The sequence below is a fragment of the Anarhichas minor genome, unplaced genomic scaffold (genome assembly GCF_050575085.1).
Source record: "Anarhichas minor isolate MPS153535 unplaced genomic scaffold, ASM5057508v1 ptg000007l, whole genome shotgun sequence".
Taxonomy (NCBI): Eukaryota; Metazoa; Chordata; class Actinopteri; order Perciformes; family Anarhichadidae; genus Anarhichas; species Anarhichas minor.
In genome coordinates, this window is record NW_027466453.1 from 13,006,672 (window position 1) to 13,026,014 (window position 19,343).

General features: G+C 42.7%; 1 protein-coding gene across 2 annotated transcripts in view; it reads left to right on the forward strand.

Annotated features, from left to right (window-relative positions):
* Nucleotides 1-16,264, forward strand: part of LOC142944801 (E3 ubiquitin-protein ligase rnf213-alpha-like) — a 30,400-nt gene extending 14,136 nt beyond the window's left edge. For both annotated transcript variants that reach the window (XM_076085937.1, XM_076085938.1), the window contains 40 exons: nt 40-3,639; nt 3,733-3,857; nt 3,953-4,069; nt 4,155-4,279; nt 4,362-4,484; nt 4,574-4,635; nt 4,838-4,991; nt 5,068-5,209; nt 5,320-5,511; nt 5,626-5,756; nt 5,842-5,999; nt 6,110-6,316; nt 6,495-6,682; nt 6,799-6,919; nt 7,048-7,148; nt 7,246-7,428; nt 7,640-7,806; nt 7,913-8,015; nt 8,111-8,225; nt 8,382-8,589; nt 8,719-8,915; nt 9,027-9,149; nt 9,238-9,348; nt 9,629-9,871; nt 9,959-10,034; nt 10,118-10,152; nt 10,263-10,363; nt 10,445-10,601; nt 10,804-10,978; nt 11,172-11,266; nt 11,395-11,646; nt 12,662-12,794; nt 13,146-13,229; nt 13,314-13,494; nt 13,779-13,980; nt 14,071-14,148; nt 14,274-14,471; nt 14,706-14,795; nt 14,951-15,129; nt 15,358-16,264. In XM_076085937.1, coding sequence (XP_075942052.1) covers nt 40-3,639; nt 3,733-3,857; nt 3,953-4,069; nt 4,155-4,279; nt 4,362-4,484; nt 4,574-4,635; nt 4,838-4,991; nt 5,068-5,209; nt 5,320-5,511; nt 5,626-5,756; nt 5,842-5,999; nt 6,110-6,316; nt 6,495-6,682; nt 6,799-6,919; nt 7,048-7,148; nt 7,246-7,428; nt 7,640-7,806; nt 7,913-8,015; nt 8,111-8,225; nt 8,382-8,589; nt 8,719-8,915; nt 9,027-9,149; nt 9,238-9,348; nt 9,629-9,871; nt 9,959-10,034; nt 10,118-10,152; nt 10,263-10,363; nt 10,445-10,601; nt 10,804-10,978; nt 11,172-11,266; nt 11,395-11,646; nt 12,662-12,794; nt 13,146-13,229; nt 13,314-13,494; nt 13,779-13,980; nt 14,071-14,148; nt 14,274-14,471; nt 14,706-14,795; nt 14,951-15,129; nt 15,358-15,514 — 9,189 coding nt within the window. In that variant the 3' untranslated portion in view covers nt 15,515-16,264. The remainder of the gene's footprint in view (nt 1-39; nt 3,640-3,732; nt 3,858-3,952; nt 4,070-4,154; nt 4,280-4,361; nt 4,485-4,573; nt 4,636-4,837; nt 4,992-5,067; nt 5,210-5,319; nt 5,512-5,625; nt 5,757-5,841; nt 6,000-6,109; nt 6,317-6,494; nt 6,683-6,798; nt 6,920-7,047; nt 7,149-7,245; nt 7,429-7,639; nt 7,807-7,912; nt 8,016-8,110; nt 8,226-8,381; nt 8,590-8,718; nt 8,916-9,026; nt 9,150-9,237; nt 9,349-9,628; nt 9,872-9,958; nt 10,035-10,117; nt 10,153-10,262; nt 10,364-10,444; nt 10,602-10,803; nt 10,979-11,171; nt 11,267-11,394; nt 11,647-12,661; nt 12,795-13,145; nt 13,230-13,313; nt 13,495-13,778; nt 13,981-14,070; nt 14,149-14,273; nt 14,472-14,705; nt 14,796-14,950; nt 15,130-15,357) is intronic.
* Nucleotides 16,265-19,343: the final 3,079 nt, after the last annotated feature.

Consider the following 19,343-nt stretch of genomic DNA (forward strand, 5'->3'; position numbering starts at 1 on the left):
TTAATTGAAATTGTTGCTTACCCTATGTTTTCTACATAGGCTCAAACTGTGAACAGCACATTCACGGATGCGTTTCCAAAAGTTTTCTGCCAATCACCCAAAGAGGTGCTAATGCTAGAGATGAGGAAGCAAGAAGATCCTACCATTGTAAGCACTGACGACCCACTGATGGATGATGAAGAATTCAGGAGTGAAGCCTTTCAGCGGCCATATCAGTATCTCACACGGTTTCATAACCACAGTGATCTTGATGTGTTCAGATATCAGGATGTTGAAGGGTCACATGTAGAGTGTCTTCAGATGCTTCTCATGTACTGTGGAATGATGGACCCATCCTGGGCAGAACTGAGACATTTTGCATGGTTCCTTAACCTTCAACTGAAAGACTGTGAGACATCTGTTTTTTGTGATGCCACGTTCACTGGAGATACGCTGACTGGATTCAAAACCTTTGTGGTGGACTTCATGATTCTGATGGCAAAGGACTTTGCCACTCCATCACTCAGCATCTCGGACCAGAGTACTGGCAGAGTGCAGATGGACTTGACTGGTGTCAAAGATGAAGACCTGGCTCCTTTTCTGATCAGAAAGAGATGGGAAACAGAACCACATCCATACATCTTCTTTAACGATGACCATGTGTCCATGACCTTCATTGGTTTCCATCTTCTGCCCAATGAACAGAACTCTGTTGATGCCATTGAGCCCATCTCTGGAAGGGTGATAAAAAAGAATGTCATGACAAAGGTATTGTATGAAGGCCTAAAGCTTCAGAGAGTCCCTTTCAACATCAACTTTGATGGCCTTCCAAGAGGGGAAAAAATAGAGAGAATCTGCAATGTTCTCGGTATCCAGTGGCCTCTTGATCCTGATGAAACATATGAGCTTACAACTGACAACATACTAAAGATGCTGGCAATCCATATGCGGTTCAGGTGTGGCATCCCTGTCATTATTATGGGAGAGACGGGGTGTGGCAAGACGAGGCTCATCAAATTCCTTTGCGAGTTGCGGAGGAGTGGAGTGGCCACTGAGAACATGAAACTGGTCAAGGTACATGGAGGGACAACTTCGGAGATGATTTACACCAAAGTTAGAGAAGCAGAAGACATTGCTTCTGTTAACCAGCAGGACTATGGATTTGACTCTGTTCTCTTCTTTGATGAGGCCAACACTACAGAGGCCATCAGCAGCATTAAGGAGGTCCTCTGTGACAAGACAGTCAAGGGAGAAAGCTTGACACCCAACTGTGGGTTAAGGGTCATCGCAGCATGCAACCCCTACAGAAAGCACACAGATAAGATGATTCGGAGGTTAGAATCTGCTGGCCTTGGGTACAGAGTTGGAGCTGAAGAGACAGATGAAAAGCTTGGGTCCATCCCTCTCCGCCAGTTAGTCTATCGAGTTCAAGCATTACCACCAAGTATGATTCCTCTGGTGTGGGACTTTGGACAGTTAAATGATGACGCAGAGAAAATCTACATCCAGCAAATTGTGCAAAGAGTGGTTACAAACCAAGCAATCGATCAAATGTACAACAAGTGGATCACAGATGTCCTTTCAGCTTCACAGAAGTACATGCGGACAAGAAAGAATGAATGCAGCTTTGTCAGCTTGAGAGATGTCGAACGCTGCATGCAGTCTTTTGTTTGGTTCTACAACAACCACGTCATGTTGTTTGCAGAGCTTGAAGAATTTGAGCGTAACCAAATAGCTGAGAGGCATCACAGACGCCCTGACGTCAGAGACCCAGTGCTCTGGTCTCTAGTCATGGCCATAGGAGTGTGCTACCATGCCTGCCTAGAAAAAAAGGATAAATACAGACAGATCATCAGCAAAAGCCTACCACCAGCATACACCCCAGTAAAGGTAATGCAGGAAATCTCACTCATGCAGGATTTACTTCTGAACGGTGTTCCAATGGGGGATACTATTGCAAGAAACGGTGCCCTCAAAGAGAATGTCTTCATGATGGTTCTCTGTATTGAGCTAAGAATCCCTCTCTTCCTAGTTGGAAAACCTGGAAGTTCAAAATCTCTTTCCAAAACTCTGGTGGCAGATGCAATGCAGGGCCAAGCTGCTCATTCTGATCTCTACAAAAAGCTTAAACAAATCCACTTGGTGTCCTTCCAGTGTAGCCCTCACTCAACGCCAGAAGGCATCATTAATACATTCAAGCAATGCGGACGCTTTCAGGAAGGAAAGAACCTGGACGAGTACATTTCAGTAGTGGTTCTTGATGAGATTGGGCTGGCTGAGGACTCTCCAAAGATGCCACTGAAAACCCTTCATCCACTGCTAGAGGAGGGATGCATTGATGATGAGCCACAACCTCACAAAAAGGTTGGATTCATTGGCATCTCCAACTGGGCTTTAGACCCTGCAAAGATGAACAGAGGCATTTCTGTCTCCCGCGGTGACCCTGATGAGAAGGAACTCATCAAGAGTGCTAAAGGCATATGCAATTCTAATGCAATGGTTTTGGAGAAGGTCAGTGGTTTCTTCCAACCCTTTGCAAAAGCCTACTTGGAAATCTGCCACAAAGAAGGCAAAGGCTTTTTTGGTCTACGGGACTATTACAGCTTGATTAAGATGATTTTTGCTGTGGCCAAAGCTTCTCAAAGGAAACCCACTGCAGAAGAAATCGTGAAGGCAGTGTTGAGAAATTTCAGTGGAAGGGATGATGTGGATGCAGTTACCGTCTTCACCAAAAGTCTGAACATTGCACCCAACGTGGAGAACATCAGTGCCATTGAGTTTGTGAGAGAAAACATTCAGTCAGTTGGCCAAGAAGAAGAATGTCGGTACCTGCTGGTGCTAACAAAAAACTATGCAGCCCTGCAGATCCTGCAGCAAACATTCTTTTCCGAAAGTGGTCAGCCAGAAATAATCTTTGGATCCAGTTTCCCAAAAGACCAAGAGTATACCCAGATCTGCCGCAACATCAACAGAGTAAAGATCTGCATGGAGACCGGTCAAACAGTTGTGCTCCTCAACTTGCAGAACCTCTATGAAAGTCTCTACGATGCCCTCAACCAATACTATGTCTGCTTGGGAGGACAGAAATATGTGGACCTTGGACTGGGAACCCATCGAGTGAAATGCCGGGTGCACAAAGACTTCCGGCTAATTGTCATTGAGGAAAGAGAGGTGGTCTACAAACAGTTCCCAATACCTCTCATCAACAGGCTGGAGAAACACTACCTGGACATCCACACTGTCCTTAAGACTGAGCAGAAGACGATGGTGGATGATTTGGAAAAATGGTTGAGACTTTTTGTGTGTCTCGGCAGTCAACATGCAGCAGTGGCTCAGACTTACCAGTACCAACCGGCAGATGTCTTCATAGGCTACCACTCAGATACATGTGCGTCTGTGGTACTTCAAGTGATCGAGAAGCAGAAGGACAGCACGGAGATCTCAGATCCTGAGAGGAGAATACTGGATGAGGCTAAACTCATACTGCTCAGATGCGCCACACCAGACTCGGTTGTGCGGTTGGACTGCACAGGCCTTCCCAAAGTGGAGAGTGAACATCTTGCCGAGGTCTACTTTGAAAAGCAGGATAACAGCTGTTTAGCTGACTTCATACTTGCTCACACAATGCAGGAAGTCCACTGCTACTCCTCCTTCACAGAGGTAACCTTAAAGCTGTTATACCAGTTTCAAATATATCCCAAAAGCTGTAAGTGTTAAGTATTAATGTCTTTTAATTGTAATTTTAAAACATAGGTGACAACATTCTCCAGACTTCTGACAGCATCTGACCTGGAACCACTAGAGCAAGTGTTGCATAGTGTTGAGCTTCTCTCACTCCAGCAGTTTGACACAGAGCACTCCTACCTGAAAAAGATCAGGTTTGTTAAATAATTATTAGCAAGCATATACTTAGCTACACTTAAATCTTTAAGTATAATCTCAGTCTAAAGATCAATTCTCTGCTTTCTTGTAGGAACTTCCTCACTGCTGAAAATGAAAGAAGTAAAACCGGACCCTGCAACAAGATCCTCCTCATTCAGTGTGATTTTGATGAAGCCTCTCACAGTTCAAATCTCATTGCATCTGCAAAGTAGGTCTAAAGTGTCCTCTCTGTTGGGTATGCACCTCCACTGTGTGGTTTTGCCATATTGAGTTTTTTTACTGTCCACTTTTAGGTATTCATCCATAAATGAAATCAACAAGATAGCTCAGGAGCGCACAGGAAGCAGGGTGTTTGTCTACTTTATCACCAGACTGCCAAGAGTGGAAGGAGGGACCTCCTACGTCGGCTTTCATGGAGGTAACGCTACCACAGCTAGTGTTTTTTAACTTGTTTTATCACATTGTTTGAAGAATAATCTGAGGAATGTTAACGTTTACAGGCCCCTGGAGATCAGTTCACATCGATGACCTCAGACGGTCAAAAGACATTGTTTCAGACATCAAAGTCTTGCAGAACATGACAATCAGTCAAATGTTTGAAACAAAGATGAGTGAGCCTGAAGGTAAGTGATAGTTGAATAATTGATAACAAATTATGATTTCCTCAACTCACATTTTTTCTGATATTAAATGACGAAAATGTTGTCGACAGCCATGGAGCTCGAGGACATGTATACTGAGAATGATCAGGAGGAAGCGGAGCCAAAGGAAAATGTGAGTACAGACAACAAATATATCAAACATTTGCTACTGTGGGAGAATCACATATTTGCAATACATATTTTTTTCTGCCTTAAATTGAAAATCTACACATAAAACATTCAACATTTTAGCATCAATTTTAGAAAAAAAGGGCTCTCCCCACACACACTCTCAAGTGACACAAGTCTTAAACCAGCGTATCCTCCTGCTGCAGGGCTGCTATAACGTTGTGGACACTACAGCACTGGTGCGGAGCTGTGTGCAGAGTGCAGTAGGCATGCTGAGGGACCAGGTGGAAAATGGCATTCGCAGTACTCAGAGAGTTGAGATCCTGCTGACACTCCTCAGTGACAGTGACGAAGTCAAAGGTACAAACAACAACTTTTTTACAGTGGTTTTGTTTCAGCAGTTGCAGTGCTCATCATGTTATCTTACTCTTGTCAGCTGAATTTCTGCAAATTGTGAAGAGGCATCTTCATTCATTGCTGATGACTCGTGACGGCAACACCTTCTCATCCATAAAAAGCAACTGGGTCATTAAGGAGGCCTCAAACATAGATGCCTTGCAAGAAGGAGGCACCTTCAGGTGAGTGCTTCTGCCACAGAGAACAACATGTCTGTGTTTGCATATATACAGTATATATATATATATATATATTTTTCGCAGCTTTGCTAACTTTTTGGGGATCATGGCAGGCACACCTTATGGAAGCGTGTTCGGGCTGTGGTCGTCCCCCTCTTGGCGCAACTGCTTTCAGTCATTGACCGCGACCAAAACTTGGACATCCTGCTAGATGGAAACTGTGGTGAATTTGTCAAGAGGCTGTGGTTAGATATCTTTGGCAATGACAAGCTGCTGGAAATCCCACACCTAACACTGGACCACAAGTAAGTGGTGGAGATATTACACTTTACATAAAGGATACCAAATTACTATTACTAAGAGTTGACATACTGTTACATGCATATTTAAAAAAATATATATATTTTCTCTTTTCACAGCTCTGAGACGAGAACAATCCTTGTACAGAACTACATTTCTCAAGACAGGAAGGTGAGCTGCAGCATGCCCTTCAGCTGGAGGATCAAGGACTACCTGGAGGAACTCTGGGTTCATGCGTTCCAACATGAAGGTATGGCCTGTTATCAGGTACTCTCGGTAAATAGCATGTTACCACCATGATGTTGTTGTGTTAATTAAATGTGTATGTCTGTTAGGCCACACTCACCGAGAGTTTGATGAGTTATTTTGGAAGACACCACTGGGACGATACATCGTGAAAGCAGACCGAGAGATGCAGACCGAGTTTTTCCAACGCTACCTTCAGGATTTCATCGCCATGACAATGAACGTGACTTGTCAGGAAGATCTGCAGGTTGTTTTTCTGTAATTCTTGAAGCCATTCAATTGTCAGGCAACATCTCCTTGATGTTGTGTGTGTGTGCATGTACTGTATATACTAATGCACATAATTTGCTTTTCTAGCTCCTGTGTGGTGCCCTGAACTGTTGCGTCAATGAGCTGCGATTGCAGCTCAATGCCACAGATACAGCAATGTCTCTTCCATGGGTCCATGCTGCCTATCACGAGTTCAAGAACCGGCTGCAGAACCTCTCCAGAATGATCTGCATTGAGCCCCAGGTGACCCAGCACCTCTTGAGGAATCATCATACTAGAGACGGGGTTGAACTGGTGAGCCTCTTAAGACTAATTAAGTCTTTTAAATAATACTTTTCATTTTCCACTTTAAGGTTTTTGAATTTGAATGCATGATTTTGGCTTTAAGATTGAATTATGTCTGGTACTTCAATGTTATTTACGTCACCTTTTTAGTGTTGTGTGGTGATAATATTCCCCCCCTGTCTCCAAGGTACTCGATGTGTATGCTGCTTTTGCATGTGTGGAGTACCTGGAGCCTACACTCCTGGACACAGATGCCCAAAGACAAGCCTGGCTCAGACAGGTGAAAAAACTCCAGGTTCCCATTGAGTTGATCTGCTCAGAGGACAGCGTGAGACACTATGGAGAGAGGAGCAAGGGGATCGTCTGTAGAGTCCAGTAAGTCGAGCTTAACTAAATATATTCAAAGGGTCCAAGTGGGGCCGTTAGAAGTAGATACTGCTGTAGATTGCATTGAGGTGGATGGTTAATTGTTTGTGTTTCTCTGTTCGTAGAGCTGGATGGAATCGGATATTCTCTCTCTCTCTATTTGTGGAACACATGTTGTTGGGCATTGAGCAGGTGGAGAAGAAGCTGACACCTATAGTTTTGGAGCATACAAAACGGCTTTGCCAGGTTGGTCTCGGTTCTTTGCACGAACAAGAAATGTTATGAATTCAGCCAATCACCATAAAACTGCATCAACAATAACCAAAACGATTCCTCTGCTATAAATAACATGTACTACATCCACTCTCTCATAGATACTGGAAAAAAATTCAGACCTCAAAACTCAGCAGTCATTTGAGGCAGTAATTGGTTTGCTCAAAACCTGCAAAGATGGAGCCATCGAGTGCATCTTCAGGTAGAAATTCAGGTTTCTATTGTTCGCATGTCATCAGAATCTCCCCTGCTGTACTTTGCCTCCACCCTGTGTCTTCACCTATTTGTGTTTTTTCCAGGTTCGGTCTTACGGTGTGCCCAGTGTGTATGGGAGACCCCCAAGATCCGCTCTACCTGCCATGTGAACACATCTACTGTGTAGCCTGTATCAAACGGTGGTTGATCCCTGGTCAGATGTACTGTCCCCTCTGCATGGAGCCAGTTACCGAAGACTTCCCCATGGTCCCTTCAGATACCATAAGGTTGGTAGCTGCATGTGGATTAGAACAACGGAAACTGATTTACGTTTTTGTTCCTGATATGATGTGCTTTTTTTCCACACACACAAAATCCTTTGATGTACCCTGTGCTGTATCCTAGTTCCTTCAAAGGATCGAGGTGACTTCATGCTCTGTGAGTCTGGCATGTACTGAGTTCTAACAAAAAGCTTTTTGTGTGTCTCGTTTTCTGTAGGATTCTCATCAACCAACATGCTCAGTTCAGGAAGCAGTGCAATGCTTTCTTCATTGACCTGGTGTCCACTGTGTGCTTCAAGGACAACGCTCCCCCTTGTTCAGCTGTCATTCTCCATCTGCTGTCCTTTCTCATGGTGGAGGCCAACACTGTTTCCATTGTCAGAGGTGGGACACTGCTCTAACCATGCTCACACAACCTTGTCTCTAGTTATACATATGTTGTCAGCTCTTAATATCCTTTTTTCTTTTTTTTTGTCTGTTTTATTTCCAGTTAATCCAAAAATTCGGACAAAGGTGCTCTCCCCGTTTGATGACTCGGTGGATAAAAATCCAGTGGTTCGGTCAGTGGTGCTCAAACTCCTGCTGAAGTACAGGTGAGGTTGCACATTGGATAAAACCTGCTAATGTGCGATTTGAACATTTTTTAGCTGGGTTTCTAATTTTTGTATGAATTGTACTGTTTCTGAAGCTTCGATGAAGTTAAAGATTACCTACAGCAGCATCTGGTGGCAGTTGAGAAGAGCCACATCTTGGAAGAGACGGACAAAACTGAACTCTACTTGTTGTACATCAACTGCCTGGAGGTACATGTGAAGTCTGACTCAGCTGTATATTTGGAAATAAACTCCTTTGTTCAGCAGCACTTGTTAAGATAAATGAAATGCAAATCTGCTAATCGCACATGTGGATTGTAGTATCTTGTGATACAACTTTTATAGAATATTTATTCATTTCTCCAGGACTCCATGTTCGAAAGGTTGCAGTTCAGGTCCATTGCAGACCAACGGGTGTGTCTGCAGGATGAAAGTGCCTTCCTGACAGACTACCTGCAATCACATGGTCAGTCTGCTGAAACAGCCACTGTGGAGTATCTGCAGCAGATTGCCAGAGTGCGCATGGACCTGGATTTGGCTGCAAGCTTCATCACAGAAAAACTCAGAGCCACAGGTGTGTAACTCTATAGTATTATTTTTGCACATACTGTACCAATTACTGAAAAATATAAAGACATTTGTGATTGGTGTGTGTTTTATAATACCAAAATGCTATTCTTCCTTCTCTTTTCAATCACGGCAGAGTCTCAAGAGACTGTTCAAAGTGGAACCGCAGCCTTCCTGACCAGTGCGGTGAACTTGTGTAGGCGCAGTGGAAACGACTGGTATCGTGTCTACTTGATCCGGAAGATCTGCAGCCAACATGGAGTGGAGTTTGTCCTGAAACTCCTCAAAGTGGGCGAGATGTGCTGGCTCTTCCCTGAAGAAGTGCTGCAAATGGTTTGATTACCCACATTGTGATTTTCAGCGCCCAACTAAAGGCCAGGTTGTAATCAAAAATGTAATGCCAGCGATAACTAAACCGTGTGGTTCAATTTTCATTCCACCCAGAGTGAGGAAGCCACTCCAACAGACCAGTACCTTGTGTGTGGGGAAGACTACAAGACCATCAGAAATGCTGTTGCAAAAGCAGTTATGGAGGGAAAAGTGAACGGACTGGACGAGACTTGTGAGGTAACGTTGCGTTACTTTCTTTTTGATAAGTCTCAGGACTTCTGAATGTATGTTTACGTGGGTGTCTTGTTGCTCTCTTTCTTTGTAGGGGTGCAGATGCTTACCACAGCGTGCAGCAGTTTATCTTCTGTTGGCACTGTACAGAGAAGTCACCACTCTCTACAGAGAAGCCAATGCTAGCTTCCATCCCAAGCCTGAGGTAGATCCTTACATTTGGACCTTATGAGCTGATATATTTGTTTACACCCATTTTTCCGAATGACCAATGAGAAACTGTTCTGAAACTTGTCAGTCCATATCGAGTAAACATCACTATTAAGCTTACCAGATATGCTTTTCAGACATTTTTAATATAAACTCTTCCATTTTTTTTTTCAATTGTGGAATGGGAACCAATCATAAAAATGCGGTTCTTTACTGGGCATTTTTCTGTCTGTGTTAGTACATATCCATATATATATGTATCTTTGTATCTACAGCAATTAGAAGCCTTGACGACCTACATCCAGAACTCCAAATTCCTTGCCAGCCCACAGATGAAGGCCTTTGCGACGGCTTTGGTGACCAACCAACTCAGGTCGCTGGTTGTTTGTCCCGGGGCCTCTGGTGCCCAATCTGTGCTGGTGGACTTAACCATCCACCTGGCTGCTGTCTTGCTCTGCGGGAACCAGGGGATCTTAGCTCCCCTGCAGCAGCTGGCAATGGAACCTGACAACATGCAGGTATGTATATTGTCAGCTGCTTTCAGTGATGGCAACATGGCCTCCTCTTCTTTGAAGCAAATTGAATGTTTTTATCTGTTTGCACAGGCAGCCTTCTTGCCCACCATGCCGGAGGACATGTTAGTAGTGGCTCATCAAGCTATGGGACAGGTGCAGTGGTACTGTAAGTAAACAGACAAATAAAAAAATGTACTCTCAAATTTCAAATATTATATATAAGTCATTCTTTATGTACTCTTCCCATAGATTGTCCGAATGGTCACCCCTGCACCATTGGAGAGGTATGTACTGTTCAGTCTGACTCATAGTGAGTTTGTAATGAGTCTCTTTTTTGTAGCATTCTTTTCATACTTTGAAGAATTCATTTTCTTGCACCCTATTTCTTTCCTAGTGCGGCCAGCCCATGGAAAAAAGTTTTTGTTTGGACTGTCGTGTTGAAATCGGAGGCGTAAACCACTTGCCTGTGGCGGGATTTCAAGCTGTTCAGCTGCAGTAAGGAGGCTTTGACTTCATTTGGGAGAGAAAAAATATAATTGAAATATTTGTATTGATGTATTAATTGTCTTGTCACAGGGGAGACCGCACTCAGAGAGGCCACGTCCTCGGCGACCCCAGTCGCAGGGACAATCCAGACATGCTGGACACAAAGAGCATCTCCCTTGTTCCCTTCACCATGGTCCGCATGCTCACCCACATGGCCATGGTGTTGGGTGCCTGCAGTCACCCGCAGGTAGCTTAAATAAAGAGTACAGTTCCAATGGAGATCCTTTCTCCATGCAATACATTCTTGAGTGTTTAGGTGCAGCTAAAAAAACAATTAATGCTCACAAAACAATACAAACTCCATCTTTCTAGTGTTATAACGGTCTTGATACTGTTTGTGTTTAATATGGGGAAGTCTGGTCAGTCATCCACTTTATTTGTGTTTCTAGTCTATCTCTGCCATCATCAAGCCTCCAGTCCCTGACCCAGCTGCTTTTCTACTTGCTCACCTGCAAGAGGACATGAAACATCTGATCAGATCTCTGGGTAAGGGGACGGACGACACAGTCGGCGCCGTTCACCTGCTCATCAGCAGCCTCCAGGAACCCAAACAGCCTCAAACATGTAAGGAACAACAAACCTTCTCTTAAACTATTATGTGCTGTGCCAAACTTTTGAGTAACATAATGATAGCAAAAATAAAGTTCTAATGCTTTGAGACAGACTTGTCTAGGTTACAATTTGTCCCTCCAAAAATGGAACTCTAGATTCACTGGATTACCTTCTACTATTAAGCACAGCTGGTCTTTGCTTTCAGGGCCCGTTCCTTATGACAATGTGCTCTCCACCAAAGAGGCTAGAAATGGATGGGAGATGGAAGTGAGCAACGCCATCATCGCACCTCAGCTGAAGGTAGAAATACTTTTTGACAATTTGTTCTAAAAGGGAACAAATGGAGCACGTCATTTCATTTCAGCAAAACATTTTGGTAGAATATGTGCATGTAACACATCCTCCTCTGTCATTTGTCTCTTCCACAGCACTTGGATAGACAGCTGAAGGAAGTGAACGCATTCATCCGGGCGGACTCTCGCATCTCAGCCAACCCAATCATGAAGCTCATGTTTGGCGATCCTCGTCTTTTCTTGGCCTCTCTTCCCCAAAGTTCTCTGATCCACAGGTCTGCCGTGTGGAGCTGCAGGGAGAAAGTGTCTCTGCTGAGCCTCACCCACATTGTAGAGCAGAATGATGGCAAAGAAACCGTGCCGGTGCTCTGGAGATTTCTGCATAGGGTAAGAAAACAGTGACCAAACATGGCGGTCCACTTTTGAAAGCCAGCGAAAGAATCCTGTGTCCTACTTATAGCAGGTTTTGGAGAAGTTACTCCTAGAGCAGTGCGTCATAGCGGCCCATGTGTACACTGAGTTCCTTGTGACTTAAAATGTTGCATTTCCCTTAAACTCGGGTCAGAATGTCAGTCGATTGCAGTGTTGCGCCATTTAAAAAAAGGAGACATAAAGTCTTTATTTCAAAGAAATTTAAGTACATAATGGTTTTAGGAGTGATCTAGCCGAGGGTGTAATTTCCACTGGAGGTCCTGTCGTCCCCCTCACTTTCGCAGTTTAAGTTTGATTCATCCACTGACAGAGTACTAAACTCACAGCCAAGATCCAGATGCTAGAAGCACTGATTTGATCAAAAATGCTTCTGAGTCACCTTCAGTTATTACCGTTTGCTTCCAGCATTTAAGCTGTACGTGCAGCGAGTGATTAGCAAGCTGTAATTTGCCCCGTATTTAGTTATGGAAAGTATTTTAACCAATGTAATAACTCCCTTTGCGACTCCATTTCTGATTGTCTTGTAGTCTTCCCTGAACACAAGATTCTGGTCTATGGGGGGGTCGTCTTCACTCTGAGCGTAGTGAAAATTGAAACCACTGTATCATTATTTGCAGCATTACATTTAGAAAACAACTATGCTTTCATTTGGGCACCAACACTGAAAATCATAATGTGGTGAATCAATAATAGTTAATAATTTGCTTTGTATATTTCTTACATTTATATTAATTAAGACTTAATTAAATAACATTAATTTACTTTTTTTTGTTTCTGTTGAAGGACCTCTGACTTCATTGTTAAAAAAAGATATATATATATATATATATATATATATATATAAACTGTAAGACCGACTTACTTACACAACACATTTTCTTACATTGTCCTTAAGTTTCACCTGCTTTACCAGGTCATGAACAGCATTTAACAAGCGATTATGTGAACACACCACGCTTTTTAATTTCAGGAAGCAGAGTTTCGAGTGGTGAAGCACCTTCCTGATATCCTCACACTCCAGAGAGATCTGGTGAAGAAGTTTCAAAACATCACTGAGCTGAATTGTGGCACCATTGCCGAATTCCTCAACGGTCAGAAAGCAGGTACAGAAACTTAACTGCCTTACGCCAGTGGTTCCCAACTGTTTTTTTTTTGTAATTGTATGACTCACTCTACACGAGAGATAAAAAAAGTTCCACGCAATTCCTAATTACCTCTTTCTTGGAAATGTCATAGTAAAGTAGCTGAGTAGCAGGTGACGTACAGTTTAAAAGCCCGCCTGCCAAGGAATGAGTTGTTTTAACCTGGAAGGAGACAATGATTGATTATTCTTAAAAGAGCTGAATCTCTTCCACACGTCAGTCCAACCAATGTGCTGCAAGCTGTGTCTCTAGTTGACAATACATGATGGAATGATTTTTTTAATTTTTTTTTTGTTTCTGTCGTGTGTGCAGTTTCGCTGAAAGCCTGGTATGATAAATACATCCACATCTTCCTGACAACGTGGAATCAGCTCAGAGTGTCTTTGGCCACTAACGGTAAATACAAACACACTTTGTTACACCAACACTGGCCCGTCCAACGTCTTGATCCGACTTGAATTGAAATGTTTTGTCCTTCAGGTGAAATCAAGATCCCAGCTGAGTTCTGCCAAAAGGACCTGGACCACAACAGTGACTTCAAGGTGCTGTTACCACGGCGACAAGGCCCCGGCCTGTGCTCTACGGCCCTTGTCAGCTACCTCATCGCCCTGCACAATGACTTGGTGTACTGTGTGGATAAGCACACTGGAGAGGAGACCAGGTGGGGGCGCTCATGCCACATTTTTCCTCACTTGCATAAGTTTGGCTGTAAGAGCACATTGTGTAAACTTCTGTCCCACATATATATATATATAAATATATATATATATATAGATATAGATATCTATATATATACTACATCGTTGTGTTGCTTTTACTGAGATTGTTAAAGGATAGAAAGATAGCATTATAGTCAAAGATAGAAATAGTTGAAAGCAGAAAAAAGCATGTTTGCAGATATATTCCCATAATACATACTGACTGGGTTGTTTATCCCTCCCCCAGCTACAAAGTGAGCCCTGCAGATCTGACTGACCTGCATGTGATTCGGTATGAGCTGGAGAGGGACCTGATGCCCCTGGTTCTGTCCAACACCCAGTACAGCATTGAGAGAGGCCAGGAGACTCTTCACGAGTACGACTTGCCCAAGATCCAGCAACAGATCGTCTCCCGCTTCCTACAGGGCAAACCTCTCATCACTCTCAATGTAAGCAAATTAAAAGCAAAGCACAGAAATGACTTCTCTTTTGTATGGAAAATTGCTAAAACACCATATTCCTCTGTCCCCTTTCCACAGGGCATCCCGACACTAGTGAACAGACATGACCGCAACTATGAGATTATCCTGAAGGATGTAAAAGCAAAAGTCCAGCAAGTAGGTTTTGACAAACACTACAGTCCTGGAACTACCTTTCATTCATCACATAGCATACTAAACATGTTGCTGTAGAAAGCCCCTCATACGAGATGATGATGATGATGGTGTCTGTGTGCCAACAGGAGCCTCTTCAGACTCTCACCCTGTTCGCCATGGCGGGGGAGCTGCACTCCTACAGCGAGGTGTGCGAGGCCTTGTCCACGCTGGAAGTGGCCCTTGGTTTTCTCGCCATGACCGGGGGAGAGCCTCACATGCAGCTGTCCTGCTACCTGGAGGAGGTGCTGCAGATGGGAAACCAGATGGCTGCGCATATCCTCAAGGTCAGCCTATCTGAGACACCGATTATTTTACTCTGTTGCCGTTCTCCCACTTCCACTGTCAATTTTGTTACTTTTTTACACAAACAATTTGCCAAATCGACACCAAAGAGCAACATTTTCTTTGTGCTCTCATACTATACTTTTACAAACATGGTTTGAATTGGTGTGGCTCTTTTTTTTTTTTAGGTGCTAGGTATGAGATAAAACTTAATGTTCTCCCCGTTTTGCTCACAGGCCCTGAGCATGTGCTGTCTTAAGCATTGCGTGGCTCTGTGGCAGCTGCTGGCCTCACTCAAGTCAGAACATATGCTGCGGCTCAAGAGGGTAAGGCATCAGTACACAGATACGGAGGTGTAAATGCTATTATTATTATTCGTAGTAGCAGTTTTAGTGATCTGTCACATTTTACTGAATCAATACTTGTGTATAAAAGTGCAGCATTATACTTTATTTTGCCCAATTGCCTCTGTGTTCTCCAGGATCCATTTGTGGAAGTGTCAGAGACGTACAAACAGGCCCTGAGTGAGGACGAGCACCGGCTGCTGACTGGCTTCTTTTCCAAGAGCAGCGCTGACAATTTCCTGCTGGAGATGCACGAGTTCCTGTTGCTGGTCCTTAAAAAGCCCAATGCACCCGACACCTACAGGCCTGACTGGAGGTAAAAGAAAATGTTCAGTATTTATTTGTAATTTGCTAACCATTGCACGTGTCTATAAGTTCTTAAAAACGTGTCTGAAATGAAGGCTAGATCATTAAAAATGGAAGAAGAAAAAGCCTGTTGCGAGCTGTGTTTTCGCTCTTAGTTGAAACAAAGTAGATATTGTGTGTGTGTGTGCATGTTTTAATGTGATCACGTGTATAAAGTGTAAGTTTTGTCTCTTCAAAGCCTGAAAGTCACACTGGTGTCTTACATGGAGCGCAAAGACCTGGACGCCCCCCCTGATGTGGAGGAGCACTTCCCAGCGGAGATCTGCCTCTCCCAGTATGTTGAAGCCTGGAAGTTCATTGTGGCCTTCAAGCAGGAGCGAGGACAGAGACAATGAAGACTTAAGGAGCGGGTTTTTTTTTTTTTCTCTACCGTCTTAAACTTTACATAATTAAGTCCCTCGGATGAAGTTGTGAAGTCATGGTGAATCAACATTATTGAAGCTGTCTAAATGTGTGATGTGTTGTGTATTTTACACATTTATGCTGAGGAGATGTGCCTATTTTAGGAGCACTAATGTTGAGCTTTCATAGTGCCACAAAAGACAGTGGGCAGTTCATATTTACAACCCACCTGTATGAAGAGTTGAAATTTTTGTATTATCTCGTCTGTTTTTGTTTCATTTTCCATTTTCCAGAGCATCAACGTATCGAGCGTTTCCTTACAGTTGAAGGTCTTCTTTCTCGCACTTTTCTTGTAATGTGAATTTTTGTCTGTCCTGAAAAAAGGCAGAAAAGACAATCTGAATACTACTCAGGTATAACATGTGGAATAATCACACGGACCGAAGTCACTTTCCTCAAAGCCACTTGTCATTTCCATTCCTTTTGTGTATCCATGTTATGCGTCTTATGTATGTTAAAGCTGCTCTTGCCTTTCTTCCACTTTTTTAAATTCCCTGTCTTAAAAAATCTACACAAACTGTATATAAAAAAAAAAAAAAAACATTTTTCCTAAACTTTTCATTTATTTTTCTTTAACTTGTCATTTAATGTTCAGCATATTTACAGAATACAATATTGCCTAGTTCGTTTTATGTTTGTGTGGCAATACATACTGCTGAGAATAAAGCATACATTTCACCTTTTGTGTGCTTGTTTGTGTGTGTTTTACACAACACATAGCAACACATTTCTAATGTGGCATCTTCTTCACTTCATGCTGATGTGACTCAGTGCTGCTCCCTCCCCTTCTTTGCTAAACACTGACTAATATTTCCATAACTTGTCTAGTTATTTGTCAACATGTAACAGCAGTAAAAATGTTTCCATCTGCCGTTGTGGGTCATTTCCTCAGTCGGCTCTGAATTGTCTTAAATCCTGTACTCCTAGTGGAGTGTGACAGTACAATATTTTACTCAGCAGGGGTTTGGCAACAAGAACAGTCAAGATATGTGGATGTCGTGCTTAGATTCACCTCCTGTGAGACTAACATCATTTATGGACATAAGCAGATTCCATTGTGTCTTTTTGTATTTTTTTGTTTGTCGTGTAACGTTGTCTTCAGCTTAAAGGGTACTGCCCAAATAACAAAAACAAAACATATTTTCTCATTTATCTTTACCCAAAGAGATCATCTTGGTGTTACGTTACTCTGACATTTCTGTTGCTGGTCCCTTCTATGTGTCTGCAGTTGTGAAGAGTGTTTTACAGTAGATTCTCAACAGCATTACTGCTATAGGTCACAAGGAAAATGCTCCTTATTTACATGTTACATCACTGCCAAAGACCAGAAGAGGCTATCCGTGATGGAGTGCTCAGGAAATGGCTGCCGGCCTGAGGTTACGTGACTTTCTGACCCTCTGTTGGTGGGAGCGCAATGTGTTTCTGATCAGGCTGATGGAAATGATAAGAACAAGACCGCTGCTGGACGGCTCCTTAATTCAATTTCCTCTATACCAAAGCAGTGTTTAGCATAACAATGACAAATGGAAGCATGCGCCTGTGAAAGTAAACCATGCCAGCGACCACCCTCTGGGAGTCTGCAGCCAGTATGATATCCATAAGAGGAGTCAAAGACTGTCTGGTTCCCCAGATTTCCCCCAAATACCACTTCATTTTTGTTTTACTTTACTCCGTGGAAAGATAATGCATCGATCACGCAAGCAATCTAACCTATAAATCGTGATGAAAAATAGTTGTTGACATACTGACAACCAGAGCTGTCACTCCACCGGGCTACGGTGACTTTCTAGCCATGTCCTCACTGCTCATTAGCAAACCCGAAATGTGGAAGTACAGTACACGAGGTTAATAAACACACACCCACAAATGGGTCACGAGGCGTGATTTGCGCAACTCGGTCCTGTAGAACAAGCCTCACTGAGCACGTTCAATCGCTTTCACTTCCACTTCTGTAGGCTTCAAAGCCACCATGCCAACAGTACAAAGGGAAGGACACAAAGAGGCCAAATTATTTTCCCTGCTCAGTGTTTGTTTGTTTTTTTGTCTTTGTTTCTTGATGAGGAGGAATTGGGGGCAAAATTACTGTGCATCGTGGCTCACATTTAATGATATTCATGGTCACAAGGATATGAGGGTTTGAACAAAGCAGGAGAATGACGTGCAGAAATTACCTCTTTTGGTTTGCAGCTACGGTATGTTGGAGGATTTGACTGCCCTGGCTGAATTATGGGCATTTTGTCTCCACAAAGTAGCTCTGCTGGGTCAGGGAATTAAGACTTCAGCCGGAGTTGTGCCTTCTTTTAAACTTTGATTAAATGAGCAATGAGAATAACTCAAAACCAGTATTTTAGAGTGTGGGAAATGCGACCCCAGCTCTATTTAAATTATCTGGTTTTGTTTTAAACCATATTTAAAACAAACTCAGTTGAGTGCATGTTTGGTTCAACTCTAGAACCCATTTTTATAATGCTTTTCATAAAACCACAATCCTTTCAGCCCACAACTTAAATGTGTTTTTGATGTTGTCTCAAGCTGGGCCTTCAATGTTTTTCAGGCCAAGGACCCCCAAACTGATAGAGATTTATATATTGTATAAAATTGTGTTTTATATTAAACTGGGCCTAGTGCCATGTATAAACATACCTTGTTATTGTGCATTCAATACTAAGCTTTTCAAATAATACACAGGTTCATATATTCATGTTTTTATTTTAAACACGTGCAAGGTACAGTGAGTAGGATGGCCGTGCCACTGCCATTCATAAACATACCTTGTCAGCTGATACCAATGCCAATATCAACATTTTCAATTGCATGATAATCATGCACACAAGCTATTCAAATTAACGTTTTTATTTTAAACATATATGTGGAAATGAAAAATGAGTGATGGACTATTAGTGCCACTGCCATGCATAAAGATACAATACTGAACTATTAAAATAATGGACAGATTCATGTTTGCCAAAAAAAAAATGAAAAATTGTCTATTCAGCCTCTGATTGGTCGACAGACTCACATGGGCATCAGGTATCGCTAGTGGATGGCTAACAGCAACAATAACTGTTCTCAAACATCCAGTGTTGGATTTATCGTTATGGAATTTTTTTTGGCAAAGCCTCCACACTGACACCGCAGTTCAAGGCTGGATTACAAAGCTTCTGGAAGGCAAACGATCGCACCGGAGCCCTCATCTAATTGGCACGACTTGTTAGCTTCTCGTGCCGCGCCTCTCAAATGTATTCAGTATGTCGTATACGACTTACTTCGACGAAGAAACCTACTATGGCTACAAGTTATGCAGATTCATTAAGACGGGAGACGTGCAATCAATGTGCATTGTATAATATATGTAAAATCATTGTAAATTGATTATTTGTTTATTTCCCATCATTATAACTTCATCAAACTAATGCCTTATTGATGGTCTGGCCAAACCTGTTGTGTGTAATATTTAGCTTTCTTATTTTGTTGCCCCAAAATAATATTTAAAAATTCATGTTAAATCTAGGTCAGCAATCTTTAATCAGTTCTCCCGTTCACGCTTGCATTGGGTTCTACTTTTGTTTCTGTGAACCCTTCAGAGATGCCCTCTGAACTTCACAATCCAGTTACAATAATATAAAGTTCAGCTTTGAGTCGTGCCTTGATCTGTGGAGGAGCTTCACACTTAACCCTTTGCAAAACAGCCTCAGATATTCATCAAGTGTGCACCTTGGGGATCCAATATCATTCTCAGGCACCGTCGCCAGTCAGGCGCTC